We start from the raw sequence: 18,362 nt of genomic DNA, 5'->3' as shown, positions 1-18,362 counted from the left end.
TGATCCCAACTGTTTCCGAGGTCAGTAGGTCAAAAACCAAGGTCACAGTGATCTCAAGACTGAAAACTGTTTCTGGTCACTAAAGAACCCTTTGGCCTTCAAAGGATGATTGTTTGTGGTCAGTAGATGATCACTTTATTAGCTCACCTGAGCAATGCACAGGTGAGTTATTGTGATTGCTCAATGTCCGGTGTCTGTCTGTCTGTCGTCTGTCAACATTTAGCTTGTGTATGCGATAGAGGCTGTATTTTTCAACTGATCTTCTTGAAATTTTGTCAGAATGATTGCCTTGATGAAATTTAGGCCGAATTTGAAAATGGGTCATCTGGGGTCAAAAACTAAGTCACTAGGTCAAATCAAAGAAAAACCTTGTGTATGCGATAGAGGCTGTATTTTTCAATTGATCATGAATTTTGGTCAGAATGATTGCCTTGACGAAGTCTAGGGGATCTTCATGAAATTTGATCAGAATGTTTGACTGGATGAAATTCAGGTAGAGTTTGAATATGGGTCATCTAGGGTCAAAAACTAGGTCACCCGGTCAAATTAAAGAAAAACCTTGTGAATGCAACAGGGGCTGCATTTTACACTGGATATTCATACAATTTAGTCAGAATGATTACCTTGATGAAATCTAGGTCAAGTTAGAATATGGGTCCTCTTTGGTCAAAAACTAGGTCACTAGGTCAAATCAAAGGAAAACCTTGTGTATGCTATAGAGACTGTATTTTTCAATTGATCTTCATGAAATTTGGTCAGTCAGAATGATAACCTTGATGAAGTTAAGGTCAAGTTTGAATATGGGTAATCTGGGGTCAAAAACTAGGTCGCTAGGACAAATCAAAGAAAACTGTTTTGTATGTGATAGAGGCTGTATTTTTCAATTTAGGTTCATGACATTTGGTCAGAATGATTGCCTTAATCAAATCTAGGTATGTTCGAACGTAGGTCATCTTGGCTCAAAAACTAGGTCACTAGGTCAAATTGAAGAAAATACTTGTTTACACTTAAGAGACCACATTTTTAGTCCAATCTTAATGAAAATTGGTCAGAATGTTTGTTTCCATGAAATCACTACGGTCAAACATGTTTACACTGTTGTGGTGTGTTTCTCAGGTAAGTGACCTAGGGCAATCTTGGCCCTCTTGTTTAATAGGTCAGGTCATGTGCAGTGTTATATTTACCTTAAAACTGAAAAGTTTGTCACTTTGTGATTAAGAAATGAAGAATTATTGTCTATCGCTTTTAACTTCATAGAGAATAATTGCTTGTGGTCAACAGATGACCCCCTTAATGTTTTGGAGGTCAATAGGTGAAGTGACCCTGAAACTGAAAGTGGTCTCTAATTGATGAAGAAGGCTTTACATATAGCCTTTAAACTTCATTATCATATGATGTAGTCAGAAGATATCAAACAGCATACAGAAGTATGTTATACCCAGCTGCCTCAAACAAGCCTTCCTGGGGGCCTTTGTGTTTCAAAAGCAGCCATTGTTATCTCCTGCTTTGGTGATGTTTATTTCATTGTAAGATTGAAAAGTCAGATCATCAGATACAATATTTTCATGAGTGGTATATCTAAAATCTGGTATTCACAAGTGAAAGATACTTTATACTACATGTAAAACATACAGATTTGTTAGATTTCATATTTTTCAATAGTTTGATCCAAGGGGCCTCCGTGGCCGAGTGGTTAAGGTCACCAACTTTCGAATTACTTGCCCCTCGTCGATGTGGGTTCGAGCCTCACTCGGGGCGTTGAATTCTTCATGTGAGGAAGCCATCCAGCTGGCTTCCGGAAGGTCGATGGTTCTACCCAGGTGCCCGCTCGTGATGAAATAATGCACGGAGGGGCACCTTGAGTCTTCCTCCACCATCAAAGCTGGAAAGTTGCCATATGACCTTAAATTGTGTCGGTGCGACGTTAAACCCCAAAAAATAAAAAATAGTTTGAACCAAGGTTTGTATAATTATTTTCAACAGTTCTAACTTTATACTGAAAATATGTAAATCTATAACTATGAACTTTTTATTAAAATCTACACAGAAATTTTTCTGTACACAAACGTCATGAGAAATGTGATTTTCCCATAGAAACACATTGTAAAAATTGACAAGAGGATCAATATTTTCAAATCTATTTAACAAAAAAAAAAAAAAACAACCCCCCACCCCCCAAAAAAAGAAAGAAAAAAAAAAACAAGCACACAACGTTTTCTTTTTTATCAGCTGAATATTGTTTAGATAAAAAGTTGCTTTAAAGATATGGTTTGATAAAATTCTACATTGTAGAACAATATTCAGTTCAAGCATGAAGATTTACAAAATTTGAACTTTATCAATAATTGTTGTATCATAAAGTATCCCATACTTCAGAGCAGTATAATAAAATTGATTTAACAATATTATCAAATATATAATAAAAGAATGGTGTTTGCATTAAATTTTAGTCTGGAAAAATATGAATACATGTTTTTTTTAGTTCACCTGAACCCCAAGTTCAGGATGAGCAATTTTAATGGTGCTTTGTCGGTTGTGGAGGGTTAGCTTTTTACTTCTCATGAACTACGTGACGAATCTTCATAAAACTTGATCTTAAGCATCCTTGCATGGACCTCACTCAAGTTTGTTTAAATGATTTCCCCATTTTAGGGGTCACTAGAAAAAAACCTTTGAACAACTTCTCATGAATCACCTTTTGGATTAAGTATTTTATAAGCATGGATATAGCTCTTCGTGCATTTAATATTTCAAATACTAAGTACCTAAGATCAGTTTGGTTCTATAAGATAAACATGCATAATCAATAAAAAATAATTTAGCATTTTATCAGGATGAGTATAGGTAGAAAAATTTAAGTAATATCAATCACAGAAGATAATCATACCATCATTACATTCCTACTACACGAGACTGTTGTTTTTGCAATAGTTTACCATTTTTAGAAGCAAAGATTTATTTCCTGACTTGATGGTTGAAGAAGTGTGCCTCCTTGTAACCAAAGAGAATCTCTAAGACTTAATAATCAAAGTTTCGCTCTGAGAATATTTAATATAATATAAAAATGATATGATGAACAACAAAGAAATGTAAATAATTTCGTTTGCAAGTAACAAATTGTCAGATACTGGAACTTACAACGCCTTTTTCAGGTGAGCAACTTGGGCCCATTTGGGTCTTTTGTTAAAATACGTGAGGTCCGGACCGTCGTGCTAACACGTGGTCCATATCGTTCAGTACAGGTTATCTGCAACATGCAGAGCATGGCAACTTGCGTTATAATAAGAAACAAAGGAGCCCCATTGGCTACCCATTAAGTACAGAATACAGCGCAAAATCCTGACCTCATGCGATCATTCTCCAGGCTATGCAAAGTGCACGAGAGAAGTATACAAACAGATTAGGGGACATTGTGCCATTATATATTCTATTTAGTGAAACTAGGGCTTTGGGTATACTGCTTCAAGTCTCTCCCCAATCGAGATTAGAGCCTGCATATTTATAAGTGTCTATCACAAAGTCTTTTTTTTTTTGCAACATTTCGCAGTCCCTTTATTTTAGTTTTCTGTCAAATTATGATAATATTAAAGATAACATTAAAAGACTTATTCCATCCAATTAACAATCTACACATTTGTTCTGCCGTGGCGGCGGCGGTGAAATAAGTTTCGATCTTCCACTGTAACAAACAGTTATACATTTTAGAGAAAAGTACATTTGACGGTTTTAGGTTCAGCAAATGTAATATAATTTATCGTATCGTTTAAGAAAAACCTCTAGAAACTTTTTGACTTTTGACTTGTCCTGCATTAACACAAATTTGAAAGCTTAAAACAATGTTTAAAAGTTTAATTTTACTGTAAGCGTGAATCAGCTGACGGATATTTACCTAAACTTGTAGAAGTCATGCTTACAATTTTCGTATTATGAATCGATGCATAGATCAATGCATATAGCGTAAATAAATAAAACACCATCTGAAATTCGTTTTTGACAAATATATGTCCATGATCGCTATAGGTTCTTTGGATATAAATTTCTTCCATTTGAGGAAGCTATATAACTGCCTGCGGAAGGTGTAGGTTCGACCCACGTGCATGAAATAAATCCGGGATAAGGTGCGATGGGGATGAATTAGGCCTTCCTCCGACATAACAGCTAGTAAGTTACCATATGGTCTAAATCGGCGCGACTTTAAACACTACAAAATACACAAGCGACCCCTCTTAAAAGAGTTACACCCCCCCCCCCCCCCTCCAACACACCTAATTATTACAACACTAGGCGGTCAAAAAATGGACACAAAACCCAAACAAAAACCTGTTGAAACTACGTTAATTCAGGTCATACATATAATTTTAAGAAGCTCAATGATATTTGAATTTTCCTTTTATGTGCGGACAACGGGTTAAGAGACACAAGGGGAAATAACCGCTGCTGTGAGGTTAGGACGTTATGTGATCAGATTAGATCACGTAATCCATTGATTGCGTACACAGTAAATAATGACGTCATTGACGTCACTATGCGACCTCGGCGTCATAAGAGACGGCGACAAATCGAGCACAGTTTTTAATTAAGTAGAAGATACACAACTCTGTAGATATTTTTATGGGAAGCAGTCACTGCGTCCCACAAGAAGGTGGCGAACGACTATCCGACTACTTGTAGTGGCTATTTAAAGATAAAACAATAACGCTGAGCATTTCATGATGTATGCACTCAAAGAAGAACAGAAAAAAGAAATAGAGGAAATGGACAGAAACGGTAAGTTTGCATCACCTTAAAGCAAATATTTCACAGAAACGAATTATTTTCATATGTGGGGAAATTTGCAAGTTCCCCAAACTTTTGAAGAATTTCTTTCTGTGAAGTTTATGGTTCAACATATTACGCAAAGTGTTTTAATTAAAAGAAGTGGGTGTTTTACTGATCTTCAGATTATCATTTAACACACACGAAAGAATCAACTATGATTTAAAACATATCTCCCTTTTCTTTTTCACTTTAAATGCTAAAACTGAAAAAGCTTTATTTTCTATTTTACCAGTGAATGCCATTGGTTTGATAAAAGGTTTATTGAAAACTACAAGCTCGATATTATTTAACAATGGTAGACACTCAAGCGCAAAATGTAAATTAAAGAAAAAATAAAAAAAAAATAGACAATATATAGAATGTTTGTTTTTTTGACAGTTTGTTTGGCATCTAAAACCTTGGATTTTAATGACAAAAAAGTTATTTGAATCATATTTAAACAGTCTTGTGTCGTTGAGTGTTTTCAGGCCTGCAAAAGAACTAAACACAATCAGACATTAGATCAAGTCACCAGAGAGGGAGCTGGGAGAAGGACACGGTTGTGTCTTATTTGAGTTAAAGACCATTCTGCTTAAACACGCCACTTTATTATACCCCTACGCATAACTACATGTAAATATATTTGCTCTCAGCTGCAACTGTAACAGACTGAAAATACTTCAGCCCTGACCGGGAATTGAACGCGGGACCTCTCATACCTAAGGCAGACACCACCTCGCTATAAAAGCTAGCTCAATAGCAAGGAAGTATAGGTGCACCCTTATACTCTGCCCTACTACATACACCCCTCAACTTTAGAATTCGTCCTCGAATTCCAGGAGTTTGAACCTCTGTGGGACGTTCCAAGGTGTCTACTCGTGAGTTATTTACGTTGGGTGCCGAATGTAACAGTCTGAAAATACTTCAGCCCTGACCGGGAATCGAACCCGGGACCTCTCATACCTAAGGCGGACACTCTACCATGTCGCTATAAAAGCTAGCTCAATAGCAAGGAAGTATAGGTGCACCCTTATACTCAATCCTACTACACAATTTCAGCTAAAATTAAAACCCTACCTTTCAGTGGTAGGAAGATTTTTAGACCATTTTCATAAGAAGTGTGTTCAAATAATTTTACACGACTCGGGTTAGCGTTCATAATTTGACGAACTCTAAGATTGACACCATTATTAACTCAAGTGCCTTGAAATTGCATTCTATGGCAGCCGAAATCCCGCTCCTCGACAACTGCGCAATTTACGTTTAAAATCTTAGTCTACTGAATCGCTAGATCAGAGCTTTGTAAACTAGCAGCCAACCAAGGTAAATCGATAGATAGAATACAACTGAGTGTTATGGTAGCTCCTCATTTCATCTCGCATTAAAAGAACAGAATTCAGCTAAAAAGACGAATGTGGAACTGATTGTTGTGTTGGCTCGACACTGGATCTCGACATTAAAAAGGTAGATCGCAGCTCAAAATGATGAATGTCGAACTGATTGTTGTGCTAGTCCGGCATTGGATCTCGACATTAAAAAAAGTAGACCACAGCTCAAAGTGATGAATGTCGAACTGATTGTTGCACATGTGCTAGTCCGATATTGGATCTCGGCATTAAAAAATAGACCACAGCTCAAAGTGATGAATGTCGAACTGATTGTTAGGCTAGTCCGGCATTGGATCTCGACATTAAAAAAGTAGACCACAGCACAAAGTGATGAATGTCGAACTGATTGTTGTGCTAGTCCGGCATTGGATCTCGACATTAAAAAAGTAGACCACAGCTCAAAGTGATGAATGTCGAACTGATTGTTAGGCTAGTCCGGCATTGGATCTCGACATTAAAAAAATAGACCACAGCTCGAAGTGATGAATGTCGAACTGATTGTTAGGCTAGTCCGGCATTGGATCTCGACATTAAAAAAATAGACCACAGCTCAAAGTGATGAATGTCGAACTGATTGTTAGGCTAGTCCGGCATTGGATCTCGACATTAAAAAAATAGACCACAGCTCAAAGTGATGAACTGATTGTTGTGATATTCCGACATTGTAGTTTGACATAAAAATCGAATTGAGTTCGACATTCGCCAAAAGGAAGAATGTCGAGCTGGCTGTTGTGCTAGCTCGACATTGGATCTCGACATTAAAAAACAACAAAAAAAAAACTCAGTTCAAAATGATGAAAGTCGAACTGATTGTTGTGCTATTCCGACATTGCAATTTGACATAAAATCGAATTCAGCTCAACATTCGCCAAAAAGAAGAATGTCGAACTGTCTCACAGGCTGTTGCCACTAGCTCGACATTGGAAAATAGACCGCAGCTCAAAATGATGAATGTCGAATTGATTGTTGTGCTAATCCGACATTGCAGTTTGACATAAAAATGAATTCAGCTCGACATTCGCCAAAAAGAGGAATGTCGAGCTGGCTGTTGTGCTAGCTTGACATTGCATCTCGCCAAACAAAATGCATCTAACAATAATAGACCTCAGCTCACAAACGTGAATGTCTAACTGATTTTTGTGCCTGCTCAATATTACACATCGACATAAAAATCAGCTAGATATTTATCAAAGATATGAATGTTTAAGTAATTGTTGTGCTTACTTGATATTGCACATCGAGATTCTAAAAATTTGAATGTCGATGAGAATGTTGAACTGGTTTGGAATGTGTTTTAAGAATGTCGTATGCTCTTTTATGGATTTTTAAGTAACTTTCTAACTACTGTAACGGACAGAAATTAATGGGACAATATTTTGAAAGGACTTAGGCTGAATAGCGTACACGCTCTTGTTTTGTGATGTTACAAGATTTGTTGACAAGCTCTTGCTTGGTTCGAGAAGTCGTTGAGTAGGTCTTGTTTGATGATTACTCGAGAGGTGGTTGACCAGCTCCTGTTATTTGATGTTGCAAGAAGTCGTTGACTAGCCCTTGTTTGATAATTTTTCGAGAAGTCGTTGACCAGCTCTTGATTTGTGATGTTTCGAGAGGTTGATGACTGTCTCGTGGTCTGTGTCACTGTCACGTAAATTGTGCAAATTTCGACACTGTATGAAATTCCTCAGACATAATTAAAATGATTTCAGGAGTATGGGAAAGGATCAAAGATAGACTGAAGAAAGACAGTCAGGATTCCAGGAGTGACGAAGAGCTGCTGGAGAACTTCAAACCGCAGGAAAACGAGTTTACAGAAGTAAGACGTCTCCATAGAAACACATATGCAAAAAGGGAGGTAATTGATAAAAGTTCGATTATATATCAAATGAGCTGTTGTGCAGATCGAGGTAAAGTTGTAAAATAAGATTAAGGGCAACACACTGTTCTAGTTTTGGTTTTACCTATTAATCGTAATGGGACACCTAGAATTATTGACCTTATTATGTATTCTTTTCAGTTTTATAATGGCATTTCATGCTCCATATTTTCGACTCAGTCGATTTTGTTGCCATCAATATCCGAGAATCTATCTAAAGACGATTTTCAGCACTCTTTCACTTACCACCATGACTTGCTAGATGACGTCGATGTTATAACGTGCCGACCTTACGGTTACTCCTTAGCGCCATTTTGATTATTGCGCGTGAGACACACTGTGCCATTACCAATCTTTGAATGGCAGGCGTAATGGCCGTTTCCAAAGTGTTTTGTTACTATATATGGTGACGTATATAATAATCTAAATTGTACATTAATATTTTGACGCTCATCGACGTATTTTTTCTGTAAAAGGGTGAAGAAAGAAAAAAGATGTTTAAGCAGGGAAAGCAAATATGTGATAATATAATCTTATAATTTTCACATTTGTGTATTTCCACATAGAATCTATCAAACTCGTTGAATAAAATGATAAATGCCAGGCGTCGCATAGCATCGCATTTTTAATGCTTTAATGAACTCGTCAAATGAATTCCGTATGAAAAGGCACTAATGTAAGATCCCCTATGTATGTACAATCCAAAAGCTTTTCCTTAAACGAAGCTATAAAATATATAGCTGATGCACACCAACGAATAATGTGACCCCAGAGATACAGATGTAGTCTATTGTTTACATACGTCACGTAGTCATGAGCAAAATGGTCTGCGACGTTATAACGTTTGATATTCTAATACCCGCCGTGACGATTTTGTCGTTTGGGATCTATTACTTTAAGTCTATGCAATATTGGGTCAAATAAAGACAGCAAAACTGTAACATATAACCAAAAGTTGATGTGGGAACATATCCAGATATTTTTAGATTATTCCGATGTTGGTGAAAATCTGTGAACAAAACCCTATTTGATTGTGAATTCTATATAGAATTGCATAAATCATAAATCATTAGAATGATTTCAAACGTCTTCTTACATAGATCAAATTGGTCGGGCTACAAAATCGCATTTTTTTTACAAGGAATATATTTTCGTATATTGTTCAAACAGACTGTTTCATATTTTTTTTTTTCAAAATTACCTTAGTCACATGCCTGTCCTTAAATAACATATTTTCAATAAAACGTTCTCTTTTGTCTTTTGAATTGTTTTTTCCTCAAATTTCATCTCCGTATCCAAAACTGCTTTGCGGTTATTATTATCGTAATTCGGAATTATTTTGTATAAATTTAATAGTTCACTGAAAGCATAATACTTCGATGTAAGTATTAAGGATACATTTTAAGAATATTATGCTTAAAATTATCTGTGGACTAACAGCATGCCTGTAAAAGATAAATTTGAATCTTTTGTCCGTTCTTAGGGTATAGATTTGTTTGTTTTTTTGTTTTTTGTTTTTTTGTTTTGTTTTTTTTTTTTTTTTGGTGGGGGCGGGGGTTAACGCCGTTTTTCAACAGTATTTCATTAACGGCGGGCAGTTAACGTAACCAGTGTTCCTGCCAACTTCCCCACATGAATCAGAGGTGGAGGACTAATGATTTCTGACACAATGTCGTTTATCAAATAGTCACGGAGAACATGCGCCCCGCCCGAGGATCGAACTCGCGACCCCGCGATCCGTAGACCAACGCGCTTACCTACTGAGCTAAGCGGGAGGGCTTCTTAGGGTATAGAATCCGATGGAAATCATGTAAGGAAAAATAGATGCTTTATATTATTCTAACATGGCCCTATTTATTTCACTATTAAAGAAAGAAAACTGACACTGTGTTAATATGTTACATAGTCACTGTGTGTACGTCACATCTATTACGTCATAGCGTCAAACGTCATAGCGACGCGCTGGATAATAAAACGACACACGGCAGGCAGGTTAATCAAAACGGCTTCCATACGAAACTTTTTTGCGTTCCGTCGCTTCTATACGAAAATGCACCGGTTTCTATACGTATATAAACGTAAACATCCGGACCGGACACGTCAACAAATGTTGGATAATTTCAAAGGTGGACATTATAATCATTGATAACATGTTAGAATCGAAATATTATATATCAAACAGAAATTTGCTCTTGAATAGAATCAGTGTTTGCTATCCAGATGCGCATTACAGTATCACTCGGGCAGCGCCTTCGCGATATAATTTTTCGCATCTGAACTCAAAACAATGATTTTTTTTATCGACAAATCACTGTCTTGTTTAACGAAACGCCGTTTAACAAAATGAAACCTTTTTACGTGGCTTACTGCTCACTTCATGTTCATATCGCTCTGAACTTTTTATAGACATTTAGATATAATATTGTTTGTAAAGCAAGTGGAATCTTGTCAAATACTAGTATCAGCTTTACAGTTTTGATATTATCTTCCAGAACTTGAAATCTGACGACCCATACAGCAGAGCTGTCTTTGAAAAATGGAGAAATCACGAAGAGGCTGTTTTTAGTTCAGTTAGAACCACTATGGCTAACCGACGAGAAAGGAGCTCACTGTATCAAAATGGAGAAATTCCCCCGATGAACACTGATACTCCATGTCGGTTTATTCGAAGTGGTGATTCACCAATATTACCTTACCATAGTACACCAAAGTTTGCCTGGAAAATGGACAATTCCAATGCAAGAAATAAAAGACTGATCTCCAGGGATACACCTCCTCCATGGACCCACAATGGTTATGGAATTGAGCCATCTTTAGTTGATAATGTGACTCAATTGGAAGGACAAAATGTAGATGTCTGGTCCAACCAAAAACATGAAAGTACCATTGAAGGCTTTACTGAAGCTGATACCGAGCGCGACATACGGACAGAAAACAAAGAATATCATTTGAAACAACCCGATAAAATTCAAAAGAAGTTACATAATGATATAGAGCATTGCACTTTCAACAAAAATAGCTGTAATTACTACAACGTCACCCATGAGAAAGCCGTTGACAATGTCTCAGTTGCACACAACATCCTCACTATAAGAGGCAACACTTTGAAGAAGCAGATGATAGAAAGCACGCCGACCAAATTTGATTCCTGGAAAGAAAACGAGAAAGATGAGAGCTATCTACATCCAAACATGAAACAGTACAAACTCGCCCCAGAACTAGCTCAGTATGGTTCTGTTGAACATAATAATCAAATAAAGAACAATAATATAATGTTTAAGAAAAAACTTGAAAATATAACTTCTACGCTTGACACATGGAAAACTAAGGATACCGACTGCAGTGACCAACAACCTAAAATGAAAGGCTATATAAATGGCGATAAGTCAGCTGAATATGACTTTAAGGAGAACAATTACCTGACACAAAGTGACAACGCTGTGAAAAAAACGCGTGAAGACAAAATTCAGAACAACATAGACACAATGTGACAATCCGGGGAGCAAATACTCATTAAAAAGAAAACGTGAGTGGAAACCAGTGTTGGATGCAGGAAAATACGGGTCAGTTGCTCATCTTAATCATATTAAGATTGATAATGCCATTAGGAAAAAGCGTTTGAGCACAATTCACTCAAACATTGATACATGGAATGTATCAAATCCTGGGAGCAGATACTCATTGCAGCGGAAAGACGAGTGGGAACCAGTGTATGATACCAGAAAATACGGATCTATCGCTCATTATCACCAAGCCAAACTAACTCATATTGATAATAAATATATTCTGATAAACGCAAGCACAAAACTGTGTACTTGGCAACCAAAAAGCAAGATGAATTTATTGAGTACCCAACACCAGAAGAAGATTAACGTATACAATCCAAACATGAAATTACTGATGGCGTCTGTAAAAAGCGCAAGACCAAGGGTAGATACCGGCTTCAGACGTAATGACCGCAATGTGTCTTCTTGGAGCAGACACGTTACATGTAATACATCATCTGCACCACTCGAATCTGGCGAACTAAATATTGCTTGTAACAAATATACACAAAAAGAATGAAATAAATGAGAAAAAATGTGTCTTGTGTGTTTAAAGCAAGTTGGTCGACCTAAACATGTTACAAACAGTAGTGACAGCCTTTCATGAACTTACACCCCGAGGATTTTTTCTTCTTTATTGGAATGGTAACTAACCGGTTTAAAAAGTACATCCAGATACTTATTAATAAGACCATCTGTTTCACTGAATCAGTCTCAAATGATTGCCCTTCACCGAGAGAATAATTCTATAAAATAGAACTCCATGTCAAAATCATATCTTAATTGAGCCAAACCGACTATAAAGACTGCTTTTGCACGAATCGTTTTCATCTTTATTTCAGTGGTCAAAAAGCCGCTCGAAAAATTTCAACCAGATATCCGTCACCAAAACCATTTATTTAAGTCCCAATACAAAAGTGAGATCACATATTGACGATTTCTCATGTAATGAGATGAGTTAAGTAACGTGTATTGTAAACTATTGTCATAATATTGCTAAATATGCAACTGTTGAAATTATGACAGATAGGAGACTCTAAGAGGGTTGTGGATTCTATCAGCCCTATAATAATTCAAAAACATTATTCTAAGCCACGTTTTAATACTTAGCGTTATAAACACGGTGGCTTCTTAACTTGAATCATAGAAACCTTCGCTTTGCGAACAGAGACAAATGTTATTTCACCAATGGCAGTTTCAAGGAAAAAGACGAAAGTTTGATAAAGTACGAGTAAGAATGTGAACTGTCATGTTTTCAGAAAAAAATAGCAACAGCAGATAAGCTCTTGAAAACAATTTATATAGGTGAACGATAATGCTGATGCAGTATTAACAAACTGTCTTACATAAATATTTACAAATATCCATGCTCCTGGATTAAAAGGTTTTTATTTTAGAATAATTAAATTATATGGAGCATATGTTTTTGTTTAGATTTTGTTAAAAATCTTATTGTGTCTGAAGATCCTTGAGTGACAAGGTTAATCGAAACCGGATTTGTATGGCGACACTATTTACAAATTTCGTACGATTCTAGATCATGGATTATGAAAAGTTTTATTAAAAGAGGTTATGACCAAACTATTTCGAAACATACCGCATGTCTGGACGCTACGCTTTACCCTTTGAATGTGTCTGACAGGACAGGCGGAAGACTACATGAGAGGCCGTTTTTAAACCCCACCGGGCCTCAGCTGCTTTGATGCTTATATTCTGGCTTGTCTCGGGTCTTTAATTGCCTTTTATTTACATTATCCTATAACTATGGAATATGTAAGGGTATACGTTTAAGCTCCCATATGGTGTTTTTGCCACTGTTGGCATACGCTCATATAATATCAGATCCGACCAAGATTTTCACTGAGAGCATTTCATCGTTGTTCAAAATCATTTACAAAGCCACATAAATCTTATCAAGAATATAATAATTGATAAAATCCATGGTAGTTTTAAAAATCCATCACTTGAAATTATGTGTTCAGGATATGGTATAAAAACAATAATGAAACTATAATCACCATGATAAACTAACCAGCCAATGCAGCAATAATTATATTTGATGGCAACTGTGAGTTATAGTCACGATTCGAGATCAATTTTATTCACATTTGATCTTAGGAATTTAACGAAATTTGTTGTGCATTAATATCAGTAGACATTCGGATTAGCAGAAATGGTAAAATTTCATAAATAGCATGAAATGCATTAATTTAAATAATATACCAGACTTTGCAAAATTAACTGAATAACATAATTATGGCCTACATTCAAATTTATTTTTAAAGGCCACACTGAAAGATGAAGTGTGATACAATTTAAAAAGGGTAAAATTGTACTGTTAAAGGTAAACATTGATATTTCAGTATTTCTTCATTAAAATTGTTTTCGTCTACGTTGCGATCTTAAAAAACTGGCTTTTAATTTCATTTTTTTGTACACTATTATGAAAGAGCTATTGTTTTCTTTGGTTTTCTGTATTTTGTTATTTTTTTTATGATCAATAGTATATCCAGTACAAGAAATATGCTATTTAGACATATGCGTGTAACTCGTATTAATATATTTTAGATGAAGTGTACCAAATATTGAGATTAATGCAGTTGTTTCTGCGTCTCAAATCACAGTAATATAACCGCGTACTTTGGTACCTTATCTTCATCATCACCAAACACGTGCACGAAGTGACCACTGCCGTGCTTAGATACAACATAAGTGCATGTGTTTGTTCCTACCCGTTATGATTGCGAACAATAACACAGGGGAAAAAGTAGTGTAAAATATTTTGACAATAAGGTTCGATGACTACCCTAAAAAATTAGAATACTATTTTCTGGAGCGAGAATAAAATGTTCGCATAGTTCTTTTACAAACGCGTAATCAGGGAACATATGTCTGCATATCAGACATGAATTCTAAGGAATATGCCAACATCTTATGAAAATAACTTGCTTTTAAATCTGCCAGTAACAACCTGCACAATTCTGATAGATTGCTGAGATGAAAGGATATTTCTTAAATCTTCACTTGCTCATTTATATAAACAAAGGTTTAATTACAGTTTGAAAATGCTATTAAAGAAGACAATGCAAAACGTAAGTAGAGGTAAAGGTTCGTATTTAACATTGATAGCCAACGAAAGTTCTCACCTGGAATGGATGAAGCAAACAGCTCACGACAGATGTCATATTAACCTCTGTGTAGGTATCTGTATCATCATTTTTCCAAGTAAAACTGTTTTGCACGAGAAATATAAAAAGCAAGAAACAGCGAACTATGACAAGAATTTCAGTATTTTCTCGTTTTAGTTCAGCACAAATATCATTAAAAAAGAACTTTCGCGAAAATCATTTCATTGCCGTACCTATACTATCAAATAAATAGATATAATCTCCATTGGTGTATTGAAATGCACACAAACATTAAAACCAAATTATCTTGTCTCTTCTAATTAGTTTTTACAATGACCCCGAGTGTGTCGCTGGAAAAAGCTTACTTTTCGTAATCTTCTATTGCATTGTTAGTGCCATTTGTGTTTCGATTGCATCTAGTAAAAAGAGAAATACAGTATGTTGCTGGACTGGTGTTGTGGAAATATGTAGAAATTGTATGTAACACGACAATATTAAGATATAACGTTCGGTCAAAAATGAAAAGGACCAAATGTCTGAAGTGGTCTCGCAGTAAGGCCACGAACGTTTAGGAAACACAATTTGACCTTATTTTCCAAACTGTCGTTAAAATATAACGATATAAGACTAAAGTGGTGGCGCTACTATCGGTACTTAATGGTCTTCTTATAATTATAGTAAGCGGCACTTATAATTTTGAACAGATATAGATTGATGTACTTTATACTGATCTCAAAGATACAAAAATGTATAAACAATACGAATCTATGCTAATTTTGAAATAATCATGTAACGGCACCAAAATCCATGTAAAATTGATAAAGCGACTGCAGACAATAAATGTTATAACAAAACTATATACCACCATGTGCTTGATTCTGACAGAAAAAAAATCCCGGATAAAATGGTACTTATGTTTCTTGCGAACATTTTTTAAGAGATGTATGCTAAATCATTACTTACTTTTCTGTCAAAAACAAATACGACCTTAAAGCTACATGTTTAGCAGTATTCTCTGCCTTTTAAATACTGGTTTAGCAAATTTACAACCAAATGCTCTTATATATTAAACTGCACATTAGTTATCAACTCGTTAAAATCAGGTCTACCAAGTTACATCAATTTGTATGACTGGCAACAAAGGAAAGCAAATGCACCATGATATTGTTACATTTATGTTTATGCATTGGGTACCTAATATTCTAATGGTCACTGCCAATAGATACGTTGCAGGTGCAATATATGAAAAAAATGTAAAATTTAACATTAGTTGAATTGTTTAGTTGGAAATATACAGCCATAGTGAATACTGATTTTCATAAGTGTGATGTAGTAGGTAAAATATACATCGAAGTATTATTGCTGACAATTTAAAACATCGAGAACAATGAAAATTATATTTTAGTTCATGAATTATTATAAGAATATCGGGAATATAAATAATACCATAGGGGCCTCCTTGGCCGAGTGGTTAAGGTCGCTGACTTCAAATTACTTGCCCCTCATCGATGTGCCTCACTCGGGACGTTGAATTCTTCATGTGAGGAAGCCACCCAGCTGGCTTGCGGAAAGTCTACCCAGGTACCCGCTCTAGATGAAATAATGCACGGAGGGTACCTGGGGTCTTCCTGGAAAGTTGCCATATGACCTATAATTGTGTTGGTGCGACGTAAAACCCAACAAAAACAAAAACAAAAATAATACTATAGAATTGCAAATAAAAGCGTTGAATGGAAAATATAGTTTTTCGTTGTAGCCATGAGTGCCATGGTCACCTAAAGAGATACAAGCAGTTTTACATATTTATAACCTATACTTTCGTTTGGTATATGTCACCATCTGGAACATTCATTTCCGAGCTTCATCTATTTTCGATATACACTTACAGGAGATTTTCAATGAAGTACGTAAATCATGAAATGTATTAAACAGATTAGTTTTTTCATGTGATTGAAGTTTGTTCGATTTACTGTTATTGCATTTTGAATCATAGCAGATAGTCTATGGCGTTCCAGCTGTTATCACGTCAGGTTTGTACTAATTTACAGCTTTTCCTCGACAATGATTGGAATTCCACATCCACAATATTTGACGGGTTAGGAGAAGTAATAGCTTTTTTGTCAGGAAAAGAAACAGGTTGTTCATTCATAAAGATTGAAATAGTCATTAATAATAATAATGATGATGATAATAATAATAATAACAATAACCTTATCTAACAGTGATAAAACATTTGGCTAATAGCCAATCTTACATATGACTCTCTAACATAATGATTTAAAATAGAAAAAGTGGAAACTCAACACGACAAAAACAATAATGTTGCAGGCTCGGTTTGATTAAGCCTGTTCATGGATGGTAGTGGAAATGCATGTTACCGTCTACGCCCTATTGCCCCGGGTTGAGCAGAACTCAACATATACACATGCTACAAGTACAAAAATCAATTTAGAGACATCCGCGAATGCGTTCATATGGCGGTGCACTTGTAACCTTCAATGATACACTAGCGTGTAATTCCATGAAAAGTGGCGTATGGTCCCTGGTTAAAATAATGTGTTTGACATAAATGAGAAAACAATGGGTGGAACTAAACAAATCGGAATTTTGAAAGGGGATCTGAGGTTATGGAACCTGCATATCACAGGAACTGCCAAAAGACAAAATTAAAAAGCAGACACCATATCCAACCCAAAGCTATTAAAGCGGGAGTACTGGAACCACCCGAGCCGAAATGTTCAAGCTGAGAAACTAAACAATACCAATAACACAACATAACAGTCGTGCGGAACAATCTGAGAAGATCGAAATATAACAACCCGTACAGGAGACATTTTACGGCCACCACACGGCACAAACAACGCTGTTGTGTTAATAAAATAGAAAAGGTGGAAACTCTTCAGGTCGCTCAATACGACAAAAACGAATCACCAATCCTTAAAGATCTTCATTGGCTTCAAATACAAGATAGAATCAAATACAAAATTCTCATTCAAACATTCAAGGCCTTGCATGGACAGTCGCCGGTGTATATGAGAGACTTACTGGAGGTGTACGTGCCAACTAGAAATCTGAGGTCAGCAAATGCAGCAACAACCCTTGTGCACAAAAAAGTCGACTGGTTACCTACGGGGATAGAAGTTTCCCGGGTTGCCGCGCAAAAACTATGGAACTCTCTCCCTGACAATCTCAGAAAAAGATTCATCACTTAATTCATTCAAAAGAGCTCTCAAAACACACCTTTTCAAAATTTTCTACAAACACATAGATACCAACTGTGACTGTTTCTACTCATAAAAATATGTCATTGTTATTTTTGTAAACAGAACTACAGCAAGTCATTCGTCGCTGACGAAGGTCTCTTAACTGACAATTCATCATGTAATTAACTAAATTGACAAACCATCTTTTATTTCATCATGTCACATTTAAGGTTATGACGTTCTATGTGTGTGTTTTTCGCAAGACTTGAGTTTCACTTGAAATGTGTGGTATTTCTTTCTAAAATAGTACATGATGGCACCATTTACCGGAGGTTGAACCACTATATGCAGCCCGTCTGGGCGTACAGATGTTTAAAGCACTGGTATTGGCAATAGGGGTAAAACGACCTAGGTGGGGGTGCGGTCAT

The 18,362-nt window shown here is 36.0% G+C and overlaps 1 protein-coding gene across 1 annotated transcript; it reads left to right on the top strand.

Moving 5' to 3' along the window:
- Nucleotides 1-4,541: 4,541 nt before the first annotated feature.
- LOC123553924 (uncharacterized) lies at nt 4,542-11,549 on the top strand. Its single transcript, XM_045343671.2, has 3 exons — nt 4,542-4,767; nt 7,892-8,037; nt 10,551-11,549. Exons 1-3 carry the CDS (start codon nt 4,710-4,712, stop codon nt 11,547-11,549), a joined length of 1,203 nt encoding a protein of 400 aa, XP_045199606.2. The 5' UTR covers nt 4,542-4,709.
- Nucleotides 11,550-18,362: the final 6,813 nt, after the last annotated feature.

Source organism: Mercenaria mercenaria, chromosome 7 (genome assembly GCF_021730395.1).
Source record: "Mercenaria mercenaria strain notata chromosome 7, MADL_Memer_1, whole genome shotgun sequence".
NCBI classification, from domain to species: Eukaryota; Metazoa; Mollusca; class Bivalvia; order Venerida; family Veneridae; genus Mercenaria; species Mercenaria mercenaria.
Note: the sequence above shows the minus strand (reverse complement) of the source record. Positions and strands in the feature narration are given on the sequence as shown.

Coding starts and splice junctions, on each gene's coding strand:
- LOC123553924 (XM_045343671.2), top strand. CDS start 4,710: ATGATGTATGCACTCAAAGAAGAACAGAAAAAAGAAATAGAGGAAATG. Junction 4,768..7,891: donor AGAGGAAATGGACAGAAACG/GTAAGTTTGCAT, acceptor AAATGATTTCAG/GAGTATGGGAAAGGATCAAA. Junction 8,038..10,550: donor ACACATATGCAAAAAGGGAG/GTAATTGATAAA, acceptor ATTATCTTCCAG/AACTTGAAATCTGACGACCC.